At 33.1% G+C, this 16,243-nt stretch overlaps 1 protein-coding gene across 3 annotated transcripts in view; it reads right to left on the reverse strand.

The window, feature by feature from the left end:
• Positions 1-16,243, reverse strand: part of ADAMTS20 (ADAM metallopeptidase with thrombospondin type 1 motif 20) — a 283,082-nt gene that overhangs the window by 52,155 nt on the left and 214,684 nt on the right. For all 3 annotated transcript variants that reach the window (XM_057318850.1, XM_026502074.4, XM_044385528.3), the window contains one exon: positions 15,591-15,767. In XM_057318850.1, the coding sequence (XP_057174833.1) occupies positions 15,591-15,767 (177 nt within the window). The remainder of the gene's footprint in view (positions 1-15,590; positions 15,768-16,243) is intronic.

A 16,243-nucleotide genomic window follows, 5' to 3' on the forward strand; every position in this document is an offset into this window, starting at 1 on the left:
TAGCACACTAATTTAAAAAGATGTATGCACCCCTATGTTTACTGAAGCATTATTTACAATAGCCAAGATATGGAAGCAATCCAAGTGTCCATCCACAGATGAATGGATAAAGATGTTGTGTATATATACAATGGAATGTTACTCAGCTATAAAAATGAATGAGATCTTGCAATTGCAGCAACATGGATGAACCCAGAGGGTGTAATGCTAAGTGCAATAAGTCAGACAGAAAGACAAATACCATATGATTTCACTCATATGTGGAATTTATGAACAAAGAAAAAGCAGACAAAAAACACTCAAATACAGAGAATTGGTGGTTGCCAGAGGGGCAGTGGGAAGGGAGATGAGTGAAATAGATAAAAAGGATTAAGAGTACATTTATTGTTATGAGCACTCAGTAATGTATGGAATTATTGAATTATATTGCATACCAGAAATTAATATAACACTGTATGCTAATTATACTTCAATAAAAAATATAGAAAAAAATTTAGGGAAATTATTCTCAAACTAGAATTCTATAACTATTCAAATTATTAATCAAACACAAGGATTGATTAAAGACCTTTTCAGGTTTGCAAGGTGGAAAAATGTTATCTCCTGTTTTTCTTTTTCTAGGAAGATGTGTTAAAGTGTTTGAGAGAGGAAATTTTAAAAAGAAATATCTGATGCAAGAAAATGTCATCAAAGTTGAAGATGAGTAAAAAGACTTTCACAGGATGAGAGAATGGTACAACAAGGTTAAGTTCATCCAGGCCAGGTCAGAGAAGGAAGATTTTGGAGGAGGGTGTCTGTCTACAAGGTGTCTAGGAAAGAGGAAATACCTGGGCATTTAAGAAAAAATGTTCATGGAGATTTTACATACCTGTTCAGGCACTCGAGAAAAACACTAGTGGTTGGACATTTAAAAAACTAAGCAATTTTTAAAAACAAAGCTATTAACTCCAGGAAAATTAAAGAGTTGTATAAAAAGGAGCAGTGCATAACAGTACAGACACTGCATAAGGAGCACTATTAACTGAAATTTATTTGAAAGATAGGATTAGTGGCCCATATAAGAGAGCTATAATCTCAGCCTCTAACAAATGAAGCCAATAGGTAATTTTTTTGATGCAACAAGAAATAGCAGAAAAAGCCTATTAATTGGAAATGTGGAGGCAAATACCAGAAAACAGAATTTAAAGATTATTTCTGGGGTAGGAAAGACTGCAACAGGAGATAGCTTTTTCTTTATCAACATTTTAGCACCATCTCTTAACTATGTACAGGTGTCACATCAATAAGACTATTCAAAAACTATAATCAATGATATTGGGTTCACTAATGAAGATTAAGGTCAAACTGGAGAGTTGTCTATAGAAGTACGTTCTAGAGCCCTAGGCTCACCCTGTCATGGAGGAGGCTATTAGCTACTTTATGAACACAAGTAAAGTATGCTTCCTGATTTACCTGTGACATGAAGTTGAGAGAACTTATTTTAAGATTTTTTTTTTATTTGTTTGACAGAGAGAGAGAGACAGCCAGCGAGAGAGGGAACACAAGCAGGGGGAGTGGGAGAAGCAGGCTTCCAGCAGAGGAGCCTGATGTGGGGCTCGATCCCAGAATGCTGGATCACACCCTGAGCAGAAGGCAAACGCTTAATGACTGCGCTACCCAGGCGCCCCTGAAAGAACTTATTTTAAAGTCACATATGAGATTTAAATAAAAACTTGAAACTAAGAAAAAAAAAGTCAGCCATGAGAATTAAAAAGTAAATGAATTGAGGATAGAATAAAAATAAATATACTAGAAATCAAACTTCTATACCCTGGCTTAAAAATATTATCTACTGCTAAGGATAAATAAAATGATTAATGACAGTATCACATACAGGTTTATACTGACGTAAGATCAGTATAAGAAAAACTGGGTGACTACTAAAAACAAATTTGATGCAATATTGAATATACTGGGTGCAACCAAGGGTTGCAATATTCTTTACAGCTAGAGCATTTTGCTAACAAATGAAATTCTAAATGTCACATTTTGAGAGTAATAACAAAGAAGATTGGATGGTTAGAGTTAACATAGATATATTTAACCAGGAACACAGAAGAACAGCTGTCTTCAAATATTTGTCCTGTGGAAGATGAATTTAATACATTCTTACTTCAGTGTGCAGAATGACAATTACAGGTGAATCTTTCATACATATCGGTTTCAGCTCAAAAGGAAGAACAACCATATAGTTTTCCTGAAAAGAAGTGGGCTATGTTGTGTCGTGGTATGTTTTCCAATTTTAGAAAGATTCGTTAGACATGGAAACTACACATACTTCAATTGCGAAAACTGAATTTATGCTTTGTGTAGGATATGAAAATTGAAATTCCCTCCCAATTTTAAAGATGGGATACTAAAAAAAAAGAAAAGAAAGAAAGAAAAGAAAAGAAAAAGAAAAAAAAAACCACCACGGTGTTTTTCAAGTATTTTAAGAATCACAATTTAACTCTTTAGATATGTATTTAATGGGTTGACTTTAAAAAATTCAATTGTTTGTTCAAATGAAAAAATGCAATTTTTTTTTTTAAGAGAGAGCAAGCTTGGGGGTGGAGAGAGGGGGAGAGAGAATCTTAAGAAGATTCCATGCTCAGCATGGAGCCTGGCATGGGGCTCAATCTCACAATACTGAGATCATGACCAAAGTCCAAATCAAGAGTCAGATGCTCAACTGAGCCACCCAGGTGCCCTGAGAAAATGCAAATTTCTGCATACCTGGATTATGGGGGCATCTCTGGCAGAAGAATAGGTCATTCCTTAGTTCTTAAGAATTATCAAATAAATCTCATGGTTTTATATATTGCCCCTCTTTTATTAACATCGGTTACCTGAATGAAATCCTGAAGTTATTACCACACTTCAAAATTTTAGTTTCTGAGAAAATAGGCTTCCAAAAAGAATCTGCCTTTTTTTTAATAACCACAAGCTAAAATTTTTCCAACTAATTTCTCTTTTAAAAAGATCTCTAGGGTTTTCCTAAGCATTAAAAAATATGTAAAAAACATTTCCCAATATGTGAGATTTACTCACAAGTTTTCTCCGTGTTTTGACTTACAAACTATAAAATATTCTCATAGTTCGAGTGACAAATTTGAAGACAATACTGAATTTCATAAAATGCAAAAAAATCTCCAAAGTTCTCAATAAAAACCCGAATCTTAAATAACCTACTCTACCATATCTAAATAAAGGGATTATCTTAACAAAATTGGATATTAGGATGATTTTCATGTAGAAATTATGTGGCAGCAAAAGTAGCTAGTCTTTCTACCAAAATATACCCACACATTAGATGTTGAGGAACTAGAATTCTAAACTTAAGAACAGAAAGCAGATTTATGTTTACTGAACAAGTAAATGCCATGTAGAAAAAAAAAACATGAGAAAATATATACAAAGATCTTTTAAATATGCAATCTGTTTTATATGAATGAGATAGAGTTGAATTTTGTTTTACAAAAATAACACAGAGAGGAAATCTTCATGTAACAGAGCTCCTTCTTCAAAATTTTTGTTGTTGTTCTGATACTATGGGGTGCCCTGTGGATCAACAGAGGTAAGAGCCTCCTTCTGGTTTCATCTAAAATTCAGATCCTGCCAATTTCAACAAAGAAATGCTGGCATGGAGAAAGGAGCCCCCATGAGCTACTGTTTTTGAGCCTGGTCCCTAACACTGAAGAAATGCTCAGGAGTGAGGAAGGAGCCATGCCTGATTAACTTCCATACTACTAGATGTGTAAGTCCTCCAAAAGCCCAGATGGAAGAATGGGGACTCTCTCTGGTGTCAGAATAGGGAGTCATTTTTTATTAATGTGGCATTTTTATAATGTGACTTTTATTCTTTCATTCTCCTAAAAATATAGTACATTACCATTTACAGAGCATAATTTGCATTTTAATTCTTACAGTGTATCTAATGGTATCCCAAACAGAATGTTTAATTATTAATCATAGAAAATGCTTTCTATGGGTTTATGATAGACAAAATCTACTATGGAAAAAACTTCCATAAATATATGTTTATACCTTAAAAAAAATTACAAGCTAGTAAGAGAAATGATTCTGCTGTGGGCAAGCCTTCTTCTGAAAATTTTAATGACAGCACCAAAGTTATTTTCCACAGAAATCTAACTGCTTGATACAGTATTTCCATTATTTATATTTTGGAAGTAGTTTAGAGTGTTTGCTATTAAATAAGATCCCATAAAAATGAACATTTGTCTCAAAAATAAATTATGACAATCATCTCTACTTCTTGTGATGAGTACTGGGTGTTAATAAGTGATGAATCACTAAATTCTACACCTGAAACTAATATTACATTGTATACTAACTGGAATTTAAATAAAAATTTGAAAAGGAAAAAATAAAAACATTTATAGCCAAGAAACAAAAGGCATTTATATACGGCCAACTTTTTAGCCTTCTGTAAAATTCTTACCTGTGACTCAGATTTTTATCTGATAAAATATTTTTAATTTATAATTCTCAAAGGCTTTTTCATATTTACTTTACATAATTACTAGTTATTGTTAATAAAATGCATTTATATTTCAAATCTTCATATGAAGAGCCAATTAAAATCAATTATTTGTCTTAAGATAATTTCAATTTGCTTCAATATTATTTAATTTTTTCATTGCTTTTTCTCATACTTGGTTCTTTCATACTCAGTCATTAAAATCTTTTCCAGATAGTAATAGCAGTCCATCTGTCAGTATATTGAACAGTAAGTTGTAAGATATATAAAATGTATGCTTTAAAAACAATAAAACAAATATCCACCTTCCAAGTCAAGACACAGGATATTATGCCCAAAACCTTCCATGTCCCTCTCACAATGGCATTCTTCCCCCCTTTTTCAGGGACTACTGCAACCCCTAATTTTTATTAATTATATCCTTCCTTTTCTACATAGTTTTAAAATTATGCTGTATCTGTAAGGTTTCAAACTGGAAAGGAAAACCACTATGAATATTATGAAATATGAGTTATATGAGTTAGTCCTTACACAACTATAGGAGGAGAGGAGGAAGAAGTCCAAAAAGGATCAGAAAAAATAACCATGCCTGGTGGTATTATCAGGTCAGAGCTGGCAGGATGGTGGGCATGTCCAGCTACTAGAGTGGAAGTACAAAGAGGTTTGGTGGAATATTCAAGGGAAGGTTATTGGCTCTTGGGACTATTGCCTCGTATGGAATATGCATGTACGTTTCCTCCCTATCTACTAGCTGCAATATGTAATATTTTTTTTAAATATGTAATATCTCATCTCCTGATCCATTCCTATTGTTCTCCCCCATACCAAGTGCTTTGTAAATATCACTAACACACAGTAACTGCTCTGTAAATATCTAATGAATAAGTTAAATAGACATTCATGAAGATTATTAATTTAAGTCTGATAATATCAAGTATTGACAAAGATGTGAAACAACTGGAATTCTCAACTACCCTCAGAAAACAGGTATCTGCTAAACCCAAACCTATGCATACACTGAGATTCAACTCTGTCTACGTATCCAAAAGATCTGCATACATATGCTCACCCAAAAAACACACGTGGGAAATGTTCTTAACAGCATTATTTGTTAAGTCTCAAAGTGAAAACAATCCCAAATGCTTATCAACTGGAGAATAACCATCTAAATCATATTTGCTTATTCATAAGTTATACAATTGTATATTCCTACTAGACCACAATGACAATCTATAATTACAACATGAATCTCACAGATGTAATATTGTGACTCTCAAATTATCTAAGTTCGATTTATATAAAGTTCAAAGGCAGGCATATTTGATGTCTGACTAGGGGTTACCCTTGTGGGGGAATAGTGACTACAATAGGGTACACGGGGATTTCTAGGGTGCTGATATCCTTGGTTTGGGTGCTGACTACATAACTGTGCTCACTTTGGAAAATTCACTGAACTGTACCTTTGATTTGAAATTTTGCTGGATATATTTCCATAAAAGTTTACTTAAAAAAAAAACAAACACCAGTCCAAATTGATTTCTCTTATACTACAGTATAACTTGCTTCAGTAGATCTTGTTTCAGATTGTTCAGTGTGTTATCAGCCTCATATACTATTTGGGTTTTTAGCTCCTTGAAGAAAGATAATTATTGGGATAAGTCATAATAAGCAAAATACATCGAGCCTCTATGTAATAGGCCCTAATGCCAACCACCTTACCTACATTCCATTTAACCCTAAAAAATGTCCTCCTTAGGTAGTCACTGTTTTTATCCCAAGAAAACAAAATCTTAGAAATATTAATTTTCCAAAACTCTATGAACTCAAACCTAGGCATTCCGCTACCACAATGTTTACCCCTAACCACAAGATCTAGGATAAACTTAATATGTATATCACAGCAGGCTTAAGAATAATGATCTCTCTCCAAATTCTTCTGGTAAATGAAAGTTTACACTTCTCCTGTTGAAATTAAGATTATATTCCCTTATGTGAGACTAATGTAAAACCAGTTTATGCACCATCCATCTGTAGTTTGTAATCCTAGTACTCCAGATTAACTTCTTGACTTATTGCCCAAACTCAATTGATCTCAAAAGCTTCCATCATGACTTTTCTCAACTTTACTCTCTTAACAATAAAGCTCTTGATAGGATGTTCTCTTGTATATCTTTTCCTTCCATCTCCAAATGCCATCTTATCTTTTGACCAAAAATAGTCCCATCAATACCTCTCCTGGCTGCTTCTACTCCACAATTTGTGTTATAACTATAAATATGTGAATAACTGAATGGTCCCTAAATCATCACCCTTAAGAAGAGCCCCCTCTTGAACTCCCCATCTTTAGTCTGTCATTTTCAATGTGTTTATGAGAATTACCTAATCATCTTCCTAAAACACAGCTTTCACATCCACTCCAAAAAATTTAATGGTTAATATATATTCAGAATTTTTAAATTTTAAAAAATCTTTTAAGCATGATCCTTATTAATCGTCCTTGATATGGCCCCAAGTCATAACTTTTTCAAGTTATTTAAATTTCAGTTAACATACAGTGTAATATTAATTTCAGGTGTAGAATTTAGTGATTCAACACTTAGAACACCCGGCGCTCATCACAAGTGTCCTCCTTAATTCCCATCACCTATTTAACCCACTCCCCACCCACCTCCCCTCTGGTAACCATCCGTTTGTTTTCTATAGTTAAGAGTCTGTTTCTTGGTTTTCCTCTTTCTCCCTCCACCCCCCATGTTCATTTGTTTTCTTAAATTCCCCGAGTGAAATCATACGGTATTTGTCTTTCTCTGATTGTCCAAGTCATATTTCTAAACTTACGCTCACCCCGTTTCTCTCACAAACCAATCTGGCCTCTGGTTTTGCTAGGGAATGGTCTTCCACCCCAAGTTCTCTCCACCAAGGCCAATACATTCTCCTCCACAAATCCTTCCAAGTTCCTGCAACTGAAAGCATATTTTTTCTGACTTCCCATGCCATGTTTCTGCCTTGTTACTTGTGTGTATATTTAATTTCCCCTGAACTGTGAGTCCTTTGAGAGGAACACGGCATTCTTCAGTTTTCTACAATTCCTAGCCCAGTGCCTGATATAGATAGGCTCTTAATGATCTCAAATGGATCGATGATTTTTTTTTGTTTTTTTGGCAGTTCAGTGGCCACCATCACCTTCATAGTTACTTTCAAAGTCTGAGTTTCCCCGGGTCACAACTGCAAAATATCAAAAGTTCAGGAAAATCAAAAGTAGTTCAGAACTGTCTTAGAGGATCACTTTGGAACTCAGTTAACTGGTAAAGAATTTATGTGGTTTACCAAAAACTTTGCAATATTTCATTTAATTCTCACAAGGATATGTATATCATGATGTATGAGACTTAATACAAAGGTCATATTACATTTTGATGTGATAAAGTACCTTCCTAAACATATCCTTCTAGATTTAGGATTGAGGCAAATTGGTGCAGGAATTTAAGAATCTTTTAAGAACAATCTTTTCTCAACTTTATTCTCCTGACAACCAGGAAGCAGATGGTACCTATGAAGATAAATTAGGTAATTCCAATCTCAACTGTAGTTTGAGGTTTTAGACAGGTTGCTAAACTGTTATGCCTCATAGAAAACTATGAAGATCTAAGTCACAGTCTCTAAAAACTCTGAGAGGTGGCAAGGTGATTCAATGGAGTACCAACAAAATTTCTTAAAAGAATTTTATATGTGTTTATCTAAAATAAGCTTTACCATATGGATTTATATACTAACCTGACATATAACATACTTAAGGTATCCTGACGGAGATCATTACTCTGCCATTTCACTTTATGTACCAACTGCTATTCATACATGCCCACATAGGAAGATAAATGGATTATATGTATAGATTCAATACTCTAATGAGTGACAAACTTTTTTAGTTTTAGGCTCAGAGTTTTGCTGGTTGTGTTCAAATTATCAAAAAGGTTCATAAAGATGAATTGCTAATTTTTCCATTACAAAAAGAGGCTTGCTCCAAATTCGATTTTTTTCTATAATGAGTAATACCTAATACTTTAAGAAATAGACCCATAATTTGTCCTTTAGAGGAGACACTTAAGAGTGGATGAGACAGCAATGGGTTTTCGGAAACTACTTCTTCTTAGAACATTTTTAAACATTTGGAAGTGTTTCTAGTATTATGTGATTTTGTTAAATATATCAACTATCAAAACTTTCAAATGTGTATTTTTAAAGTTTTGAAGCAAAAATTTTGATCTTTCAAAGTTTCATTGAGTTTTAACACTTTGTTAAAACATAAAGTTGTACACCAAAAAAAACAAATAATCTGATTAAAAATGGGCAGAACTGAATAGACATTTTTCCAAAGATGACACAGATGACCAAAAGGCACAAAAAACTATGTTTGCTATCACTAATCATCAGGGAAATGCAAATAAAAATCACAAGAAGAGATCACCTTACATTTAGCAAAACGACCAGTATCAAGAAGACAAGTAGTAAGTGTTGGCAAGGACATGGAGAAAAAGGAACTCTCCTGCACTGACGGTGGGAATGTAAACTGATGTAGCCACTGTGGAAAACAGTCTAGAGGGTCCTCAAAAACTTAAAGAAAACTACCATATGATATGGTTATTCCACCACTGATATTTATTCCTCCCCAACATGAAAACACTAATTTGAAAGGCTATATGCACTATCTTGGTTGTAGAATTATTTACAATAACCAATATATAGAAGCAAACTAAGTGTCCTTGATAGATGAATGGATAAGGAGGTGGTATATATACTCAATGGAATATTAGTCATAAAAAGGATGAGATCTTGCCATTTGTGACAACATGGAGGGACCCAGAGGGCATCATGCTAAGTGAAATAAGGCAAGGACAAACAGGATTTCACTTATATGTGGAAACTTAAAAGCAACACTAAAACAGAAACAAACCTATAAATATAGAGGACAAACTGGTGGTTGCCTGTGGAGGGAGGGGCAAAATGGGTGAACGGAAGTGGGTATAGGCTTCCAGTTATGGAATGAATAAGTCACGGGAATGATAAGTACAGAGTAGGGAACAAAGTCAATAGTATTATGATAGCATTATATGGTGACTAATGGTAGCTACACTAGTGGCGAGCATAGCATAGTGTATAGAGCTGTAGAATCATGTTGTACACCTGAAATTAATGTAACATTGTGTGTCAACTCTACAGCAAGAAAGAAAATTACAAACCTGAAAATACATAATTCATTCTAGTAATTTTCAAGAACTGAATGACATCATGGAAAATGGAAATTTGTCACAGAAGTTTCCATAATTTTTTTTGCATTACTGGCAACTGGATTTAAAAATCAGTTACTAACCTCCAACAGGAACACCCAGTGATAAAGTTTTCTATATGGAGGTATGTATTTTCACGTGGTAATTTTTTCAGCTATGGAAGCTACAGAAATGACAAATTGGGATAAACCAGATTTTTAAACTGCTTTGACAGTGTTGAACCAAGATTTTCAAAACTAATGAAACGCTATCCTTTTTTTTACAGTTTTTAATATTTTTTTTACTTTTTATAATAATTTTTTATTATGTTAGTCACCATACAGTATATCCTTGCCACCCTACCTTTTTAAAGTGCTTAGTTAAGTGCACTCCTTAGTCCCCATCATCCCACTACTTTTTAAAAATGAGATTACTACACAGTTCAGTAAATTATTCATTAAAAAATATTTCTTATTCTAATTCATGTATGTTTCATAAATCACTTATATATTAGCTTGTAATATCTAAATATAAAAAGGGGATGTGATCAAAACATGTTACAGAGAAAGGTTATCTATGATCAAAAGATTAGAAATCAACTACCTAGAAAATGTCAAAGAGACTCTTTATAAGATTAATACCAAAGTCTTTGTTGTTCCTGTGATTACATAGGAACTAAAACGGTTTTCTTCCTAGTGACAGAAAAATTAGGGTATCTAAATGAATATTAACAATGCCTGTATGTCCTAAACAGGCTCATCATCGAGCGCAGAGATACCGCAGAATACTGAGAATATGTGGTTCTAAAACATCTAAAAATCTATTTCCAGAGATTCTTAAACATTCTCAGGCATTATGTCTGGGAAAAGAGAATTACCATAGAAACGTGTCCATTTTAATATAGATGTATAAAGAAAAACATGGCATATAGCCATTTCATGTTGAGTTGTTTTAGTCTTAACATTCTAACTTCATTCAATAGAACACACTTACAAGTCTCTTATGATCTCATCAGTATATTATCTACTTAAAATTTTCCTAGGTTTTACATTTCAGACCTGCAAGGCCCATTGGTATCTCCAAAATTATTTTCATACCATCCTATATCTTGGTCCATGTTCTTTTTGGTGAGACATGAAATCCACCTACATAAAGGAGGAAAATGCTGCAATTATGCAAAAAACTATTCTAGCACAGGGACTTAGGACACCACTCATCTCTTGCCAGGTTATAACGGAATAGATTCGACTAGTTTAGGCTTTCTAGAAAAATCTACTGGCAGAATTATTGTGTTGTTAAGTACCATCCTCATTACTAATTCCTGGATAATTACAACCTATTAAGGTCTTAGTATTATGAGTCCTCAACATATAGTTGCTGAAATCAGAAAGGAATCCCATTCTGCATTCTGATCTACTTAGTACATTCATCACTTAACTGGTAACTTCTCGTACATGGGGATTGTGCCTGATTTGTCCAGCGCACAATGCCTAACTTGTAGGGGATGCTCATCTTTGGGAGAAGTCAATAAATGTACTGTAGAAAGAGTAACAAGTAAATGGAAACATTCGTTCAATACTTACTAATAAGGTACGGGAAACTATGATAAATGAGGAATAAAATAGATTTCAAGCGTTTACCATGGGTATGTAGAACTTTTCCAGATTTAAGAAAACAACTTATTACTATAAATAGTTTTACTGAGTTCTACACTCCACAAAGAATTGACAGTTTCTTGAAATCATTTCCCCACACATTACCTCTCCCCTGACTGCTCCTGGCCTTATGGAGCAACAGAGGCAGTAACAAGTTTCTTCCTGAGTGCATTTCGTCCTCAGTGAGAGCCACACTGGAAGGAGCCTCCCAACCCGAGTTCAGACCTTCAATGTTCTTCTGTTACACAAAACGGTGAAGGTGACAAACCAGATTTACTGGGTGTGTGCTGCTACCACATGCTCATTGCTAAAAGCGTTTCTGTTTGTTGTATTCCATCATATCGTATTAGAGGTTTAGTATAGCACCTGTGTATACACATTTTAAAAAGAAACACTTTGGGGGAAAGCACTAGAATCTAGAAGATTCGAGTATCAAGCTTTCATTTTTTAAAATGAATTTTCTCATTTGTGGAAGAAAGAAAACAATCCTTAATGGAAAAAATATGCCCTTTAGTTCTCTGGGATCATCATTCATCCCAGAACACAATGGAATACACATTTTCTTACCAAACAAGATTGCATTCTAGGTAGAGAATAAAAGCACTCGGGAAAAATGAATCAGCTAAATGAGACTTACTGAGAAAATAGAGAAATTATTATAAATTTACTTAAAGAGCATTTGCTAGAACAGTTTGATTACATGTGTAATGTTCCTTAGTATATATGAGAAGAGAACAGAAGAGAAGAGAAAAATAAAACTTTTACTCACCTTTTAAAGACGATCTGGGTCATGAACTTTTACCTTACCAATAAGTAAGTTTACATCATAGATTTTTATTGTTTATAAGACATAAATTTTTCTAGTATTTAAAATTGATAGCTAAACAATAGATCTTATGTTTTTAAACACCAATGTTAGTTTCTAATGGATTTAAAATAACAATATCTTAAATACTCAAATTATGAAAACGTACACTATTCAGCAATTAAATGTTTAATAAGAAATTAATAGTTTGTTAATTTAAGAAAAACAGCACCAAGAGAAAGGAGGCATTCATTACAACACAGGATCTGTTCAGGGACTTAAAACATTTTAGGTATTGATCCAAGTAGTAAAAATACAACATACATATGAATTATGCAAAGCACAAAGCCACAACACAGGTCATTAATAAGCAAAGGTTAAAATACAGTCATTTCACATTGACTAATCACAAAAATACAGTCATTAAATTAACAGACACAGGTTAAGGTTTGTTTCCTTAATCATGCTTATAAATTATTACAATACAAGATTTTCCACAAGATGGAGAAAATTTAAATGTATATTTACAACTTTCTTCCTAGTTACATTTTAATGATTTAATACTTACAATTCTGCTTTAAAATGAAATGTTTGAGATTTCCTGTTATCCATATATGTATATGTATACATATACACACGCATTTGTAATTTTCTAACCTAGTGAGTAGGAGCTGCTGAAATTAAAGTTACCCTTGAAAAAATATTAATCTGATATGTTAATAAGAGGTATTCTGAAGTTTGGCTAATATGTAGCAACACAAAGAGGTAAAAGGTTATATCTAGTTTTAACAACAACAAAAGAAACTTCAGATCCCTTAAACCCTTTTAATATAAAAGGCTAATTTAAGGAATAAAATTCTTCATATAATAAAAGAAATCCAGGCACTTTAAGATATATGTACTTTATACCTATAAAAAGTGAATAAATAAGTTCACAAAAACTCTGATATAAACATTGTGAGTTTTAAAACTTCACCTTCAATTTATGAAAAAAAAGAAAGATATTACAGTTCCTCACTAGTGCAAAGACTGAATTAGTCAATGAGGCATGTAGTAAACAATGAAGAATGTGTACTTTTGTGTTACTATTTTGCAACTGTGGTTATTTTCTTGGTTATTGGTTTTTGTGAGGTTGAAAAAGTTATCTATGCACAGAACTTTACCGAACATTCAGGTTTTTTTCACTTATAATATCATTTACACACAAAGAGCATGACATGAATATATTGGAGTATAATACTAGATACCTTCCAACACCTTATATAAACATTGCGTGACAGTGCACACCTCAAACTTACACATTACATACCAAGTATATCTCAAAACTGGAAAAAAAATTGTCTAAATACCCTAGTGAATAGGTAGAGAAGGCTGATAAACCTTGTAAGAGGTCTTAAAATATTAATCGAAAACATCTAAAATTGACCCCAAATGAATATTGGTAATTCTAATAATCTATAACTTTAAGTACATTTTATGCTAAATTTAAAAAGCCTCATGATGTTTACTAGGTAGAACAGGGGTCAGCAAACTTCCCAAAAAGGCCAAATATAGTAAATATTTCAGGCTTTCAGGGCCAGTCTCTATTTCAATAATTGTAGTACCAAAAGCAGCCATAGATAATACCAAAAAAAAAAAAAAAAAAAAAAAAAAGTGGATGGCTGTGTTCCAATGAAACTTATTTACAAAAATAGGTAATAGGCCAGATTTGGTCCATGGGCCATAGTCTGCTGACCCCTGAAATAGGAAATATGATCAAAACAATTTTAGGTATTTTGATATCTAGCACAAATGTTTACTGTTTTGTGAATTAATGAATTGATGAATGAGTAGGAAAATAAAACTTTTATGCTCGGAAACAAATGCCATTACAATTTAATCTTCTAATTAAGTGGTCAGGAGCCTGCTTTCCTAATTAGGATAAAACTCCAAGAAAGCAATCCTTAGTCTTATTAAGAACTAGGCTTGCAAACTAAAGCCAAAAAAAATGAAAGACAATGTAACAGATCTAGTAAAGAGAAAGTGAATTTTCGGTGAAAAAAAGCTAACAAAAAAGGCTTTTTATAGTTGAGTTCCTACATTATTTCAAATCTCTCCAAATAGACTAGAAACTCCATAGGAGTAAGAGATGGGTCTTTTTTTTTTTTTTTTTCCTCTGTAGCACAGTGCCTAGGATATACATGGTCAATATTTTATTAAGTAAATATGTGAATGCTTTCCTTGGCAAAATATGTTTTTGTTAGTTCCAACAAAGTGATGCACCAATTTAAGATCCTCCTATAAAGTTACAATTTCCTTGTGTTTTATATCAGTCACACTGACTACAGAGAAGCATTTCAGCCTGAACTAGAACTTGACTTACTCATCAAACAGCATGAGTTTGAAATTTAGGTTTACATCACAATGTAAGGCTTTGACTTGGGAAAAGCAAACCAAGTGCAGGCATCCGGGTTGGTTATAAAGCCAGAGTGATAATTATTTTCCAAATAAAGAACTGTATAACTTTATAAATTATAAATAAATACACTTATCCGTTTCTCACCTGGAAAAAGTGTACTTGGTTGTTTAGGATTTAAAATATCAAAAGTGACCAAAATGCTAATTTCAACGTATTTATATATTAATTATTCTTCAAAGCCTGGATATTTGAAATATACTAAATAAATCAGTCATGAACAATACTAAAGAATTTTGTCTATGGCTCCAAAAAAAATAAATTAAAACATCCCCAAAACACAGTAACTCCACACAGTGAAGAAATATTCATAAAAATTACTATATAAATATTTTTCCATGATGTAACAAACTGTAAACAATTCACTTTAAATTTCTCTATCTTTTAATATTTTCACATTTCCAAACAAAATACTACATTTAACAATGATTAAAAAAAAAGTTTTAAAGAATGTTATTTGCTTTTGGATCAGTTACCAGACATTGACAGACAAAAGCCACATACAGTTACACACTTAAACAAGACACAGCCTTAATTTGCCATTGTAACAAGCACAATGTTAACATTATATACAAATGTATATGGTCAAACATTTACAATTAGAGGACAAGCCAAAGATGTACTGGAGGAAAATATTTCCCTTAGAATAGTGCTATGGTTCAAATTACTTATAAAAAATAAATACATATAAAACTATTATATATATTATAGTACTTGAAATTGAATGGATTCTTCTTTCAAACTATCAAATTTAATACCACAAGCCAAGAAGGCCAGTAATCTGCTTAAAATTAAAAATCAGAAGATACAGCATGTACCACAATTGATAAACAAGCAATTAAAGGGGGCACAGTAAAACAAAACAAAACAGACAAAAATAAGAATACTATCGTACCGATTTCCATGGTCCCCGATGCCATGTCACATCATCAGGGCAAGCATGCACATGACATTGTACCACACTAGGTGGCTTGTTTAAGATTTCACAGTTTTGCTCTTGTGACATTTGGCCATTGGGAAATTGACACATTACGAATCTTGACTTTATTCCTCCTCCACATGTTTGTGTACACTAAAAATAAGAAAATTCAAAAGCTATGTGGTTTTAAAGACAATATTATATTTCTTTATTCAATGTTTAATACATAAGTATTAATGCTAGAATTTTCTTCCTGGGTAAAAAAAAAAGTTTTAGTTCTGTAATTAAAAAAAAAAAAAAGAACCTAGACAAATTTTTGAGAATTAGTACCATAACATGTTTCAGTAAGATATCAACGATCTGTAGGATAGACAAAACTGATTTACGTAAGTAATAAGTATTAACTAATTTATAGGGGCGCCTGGGTGGCGCAGTCGTTAAGCGTCTGCCTTCGGCTCAGGGCGTGATCCCAGCGTTCTGGGATCGAGCCCCACATCAGGCTCTTCCGCTATGAGCCTGCTTCTTGCTCTCCCACTCCCCCTGCTTGTGTTCCCTCTCTCACTGGCTGTCTCTATCTCTGTCGAATAAATAAATAAAATCTTTAAAAAAAAAAAAAAAAACTAATTTAT

This window comes from Ursus arctos, unplaced genomic scaffold (assembly GCF_023065955.2).
Source record: "Ursus arctos isolate Adak ecotype North America unplaced genomic scaffold, UrsArc2.0 scaffold_26, whole genome shotgun sequence".
Classification (NCBI taxonomy): domain Eukaryota; kingdom Metazoa; phylum Chordata; class Mammalia; order Carnivora; family Ursidae; genus Ursus; species Ursus arctos.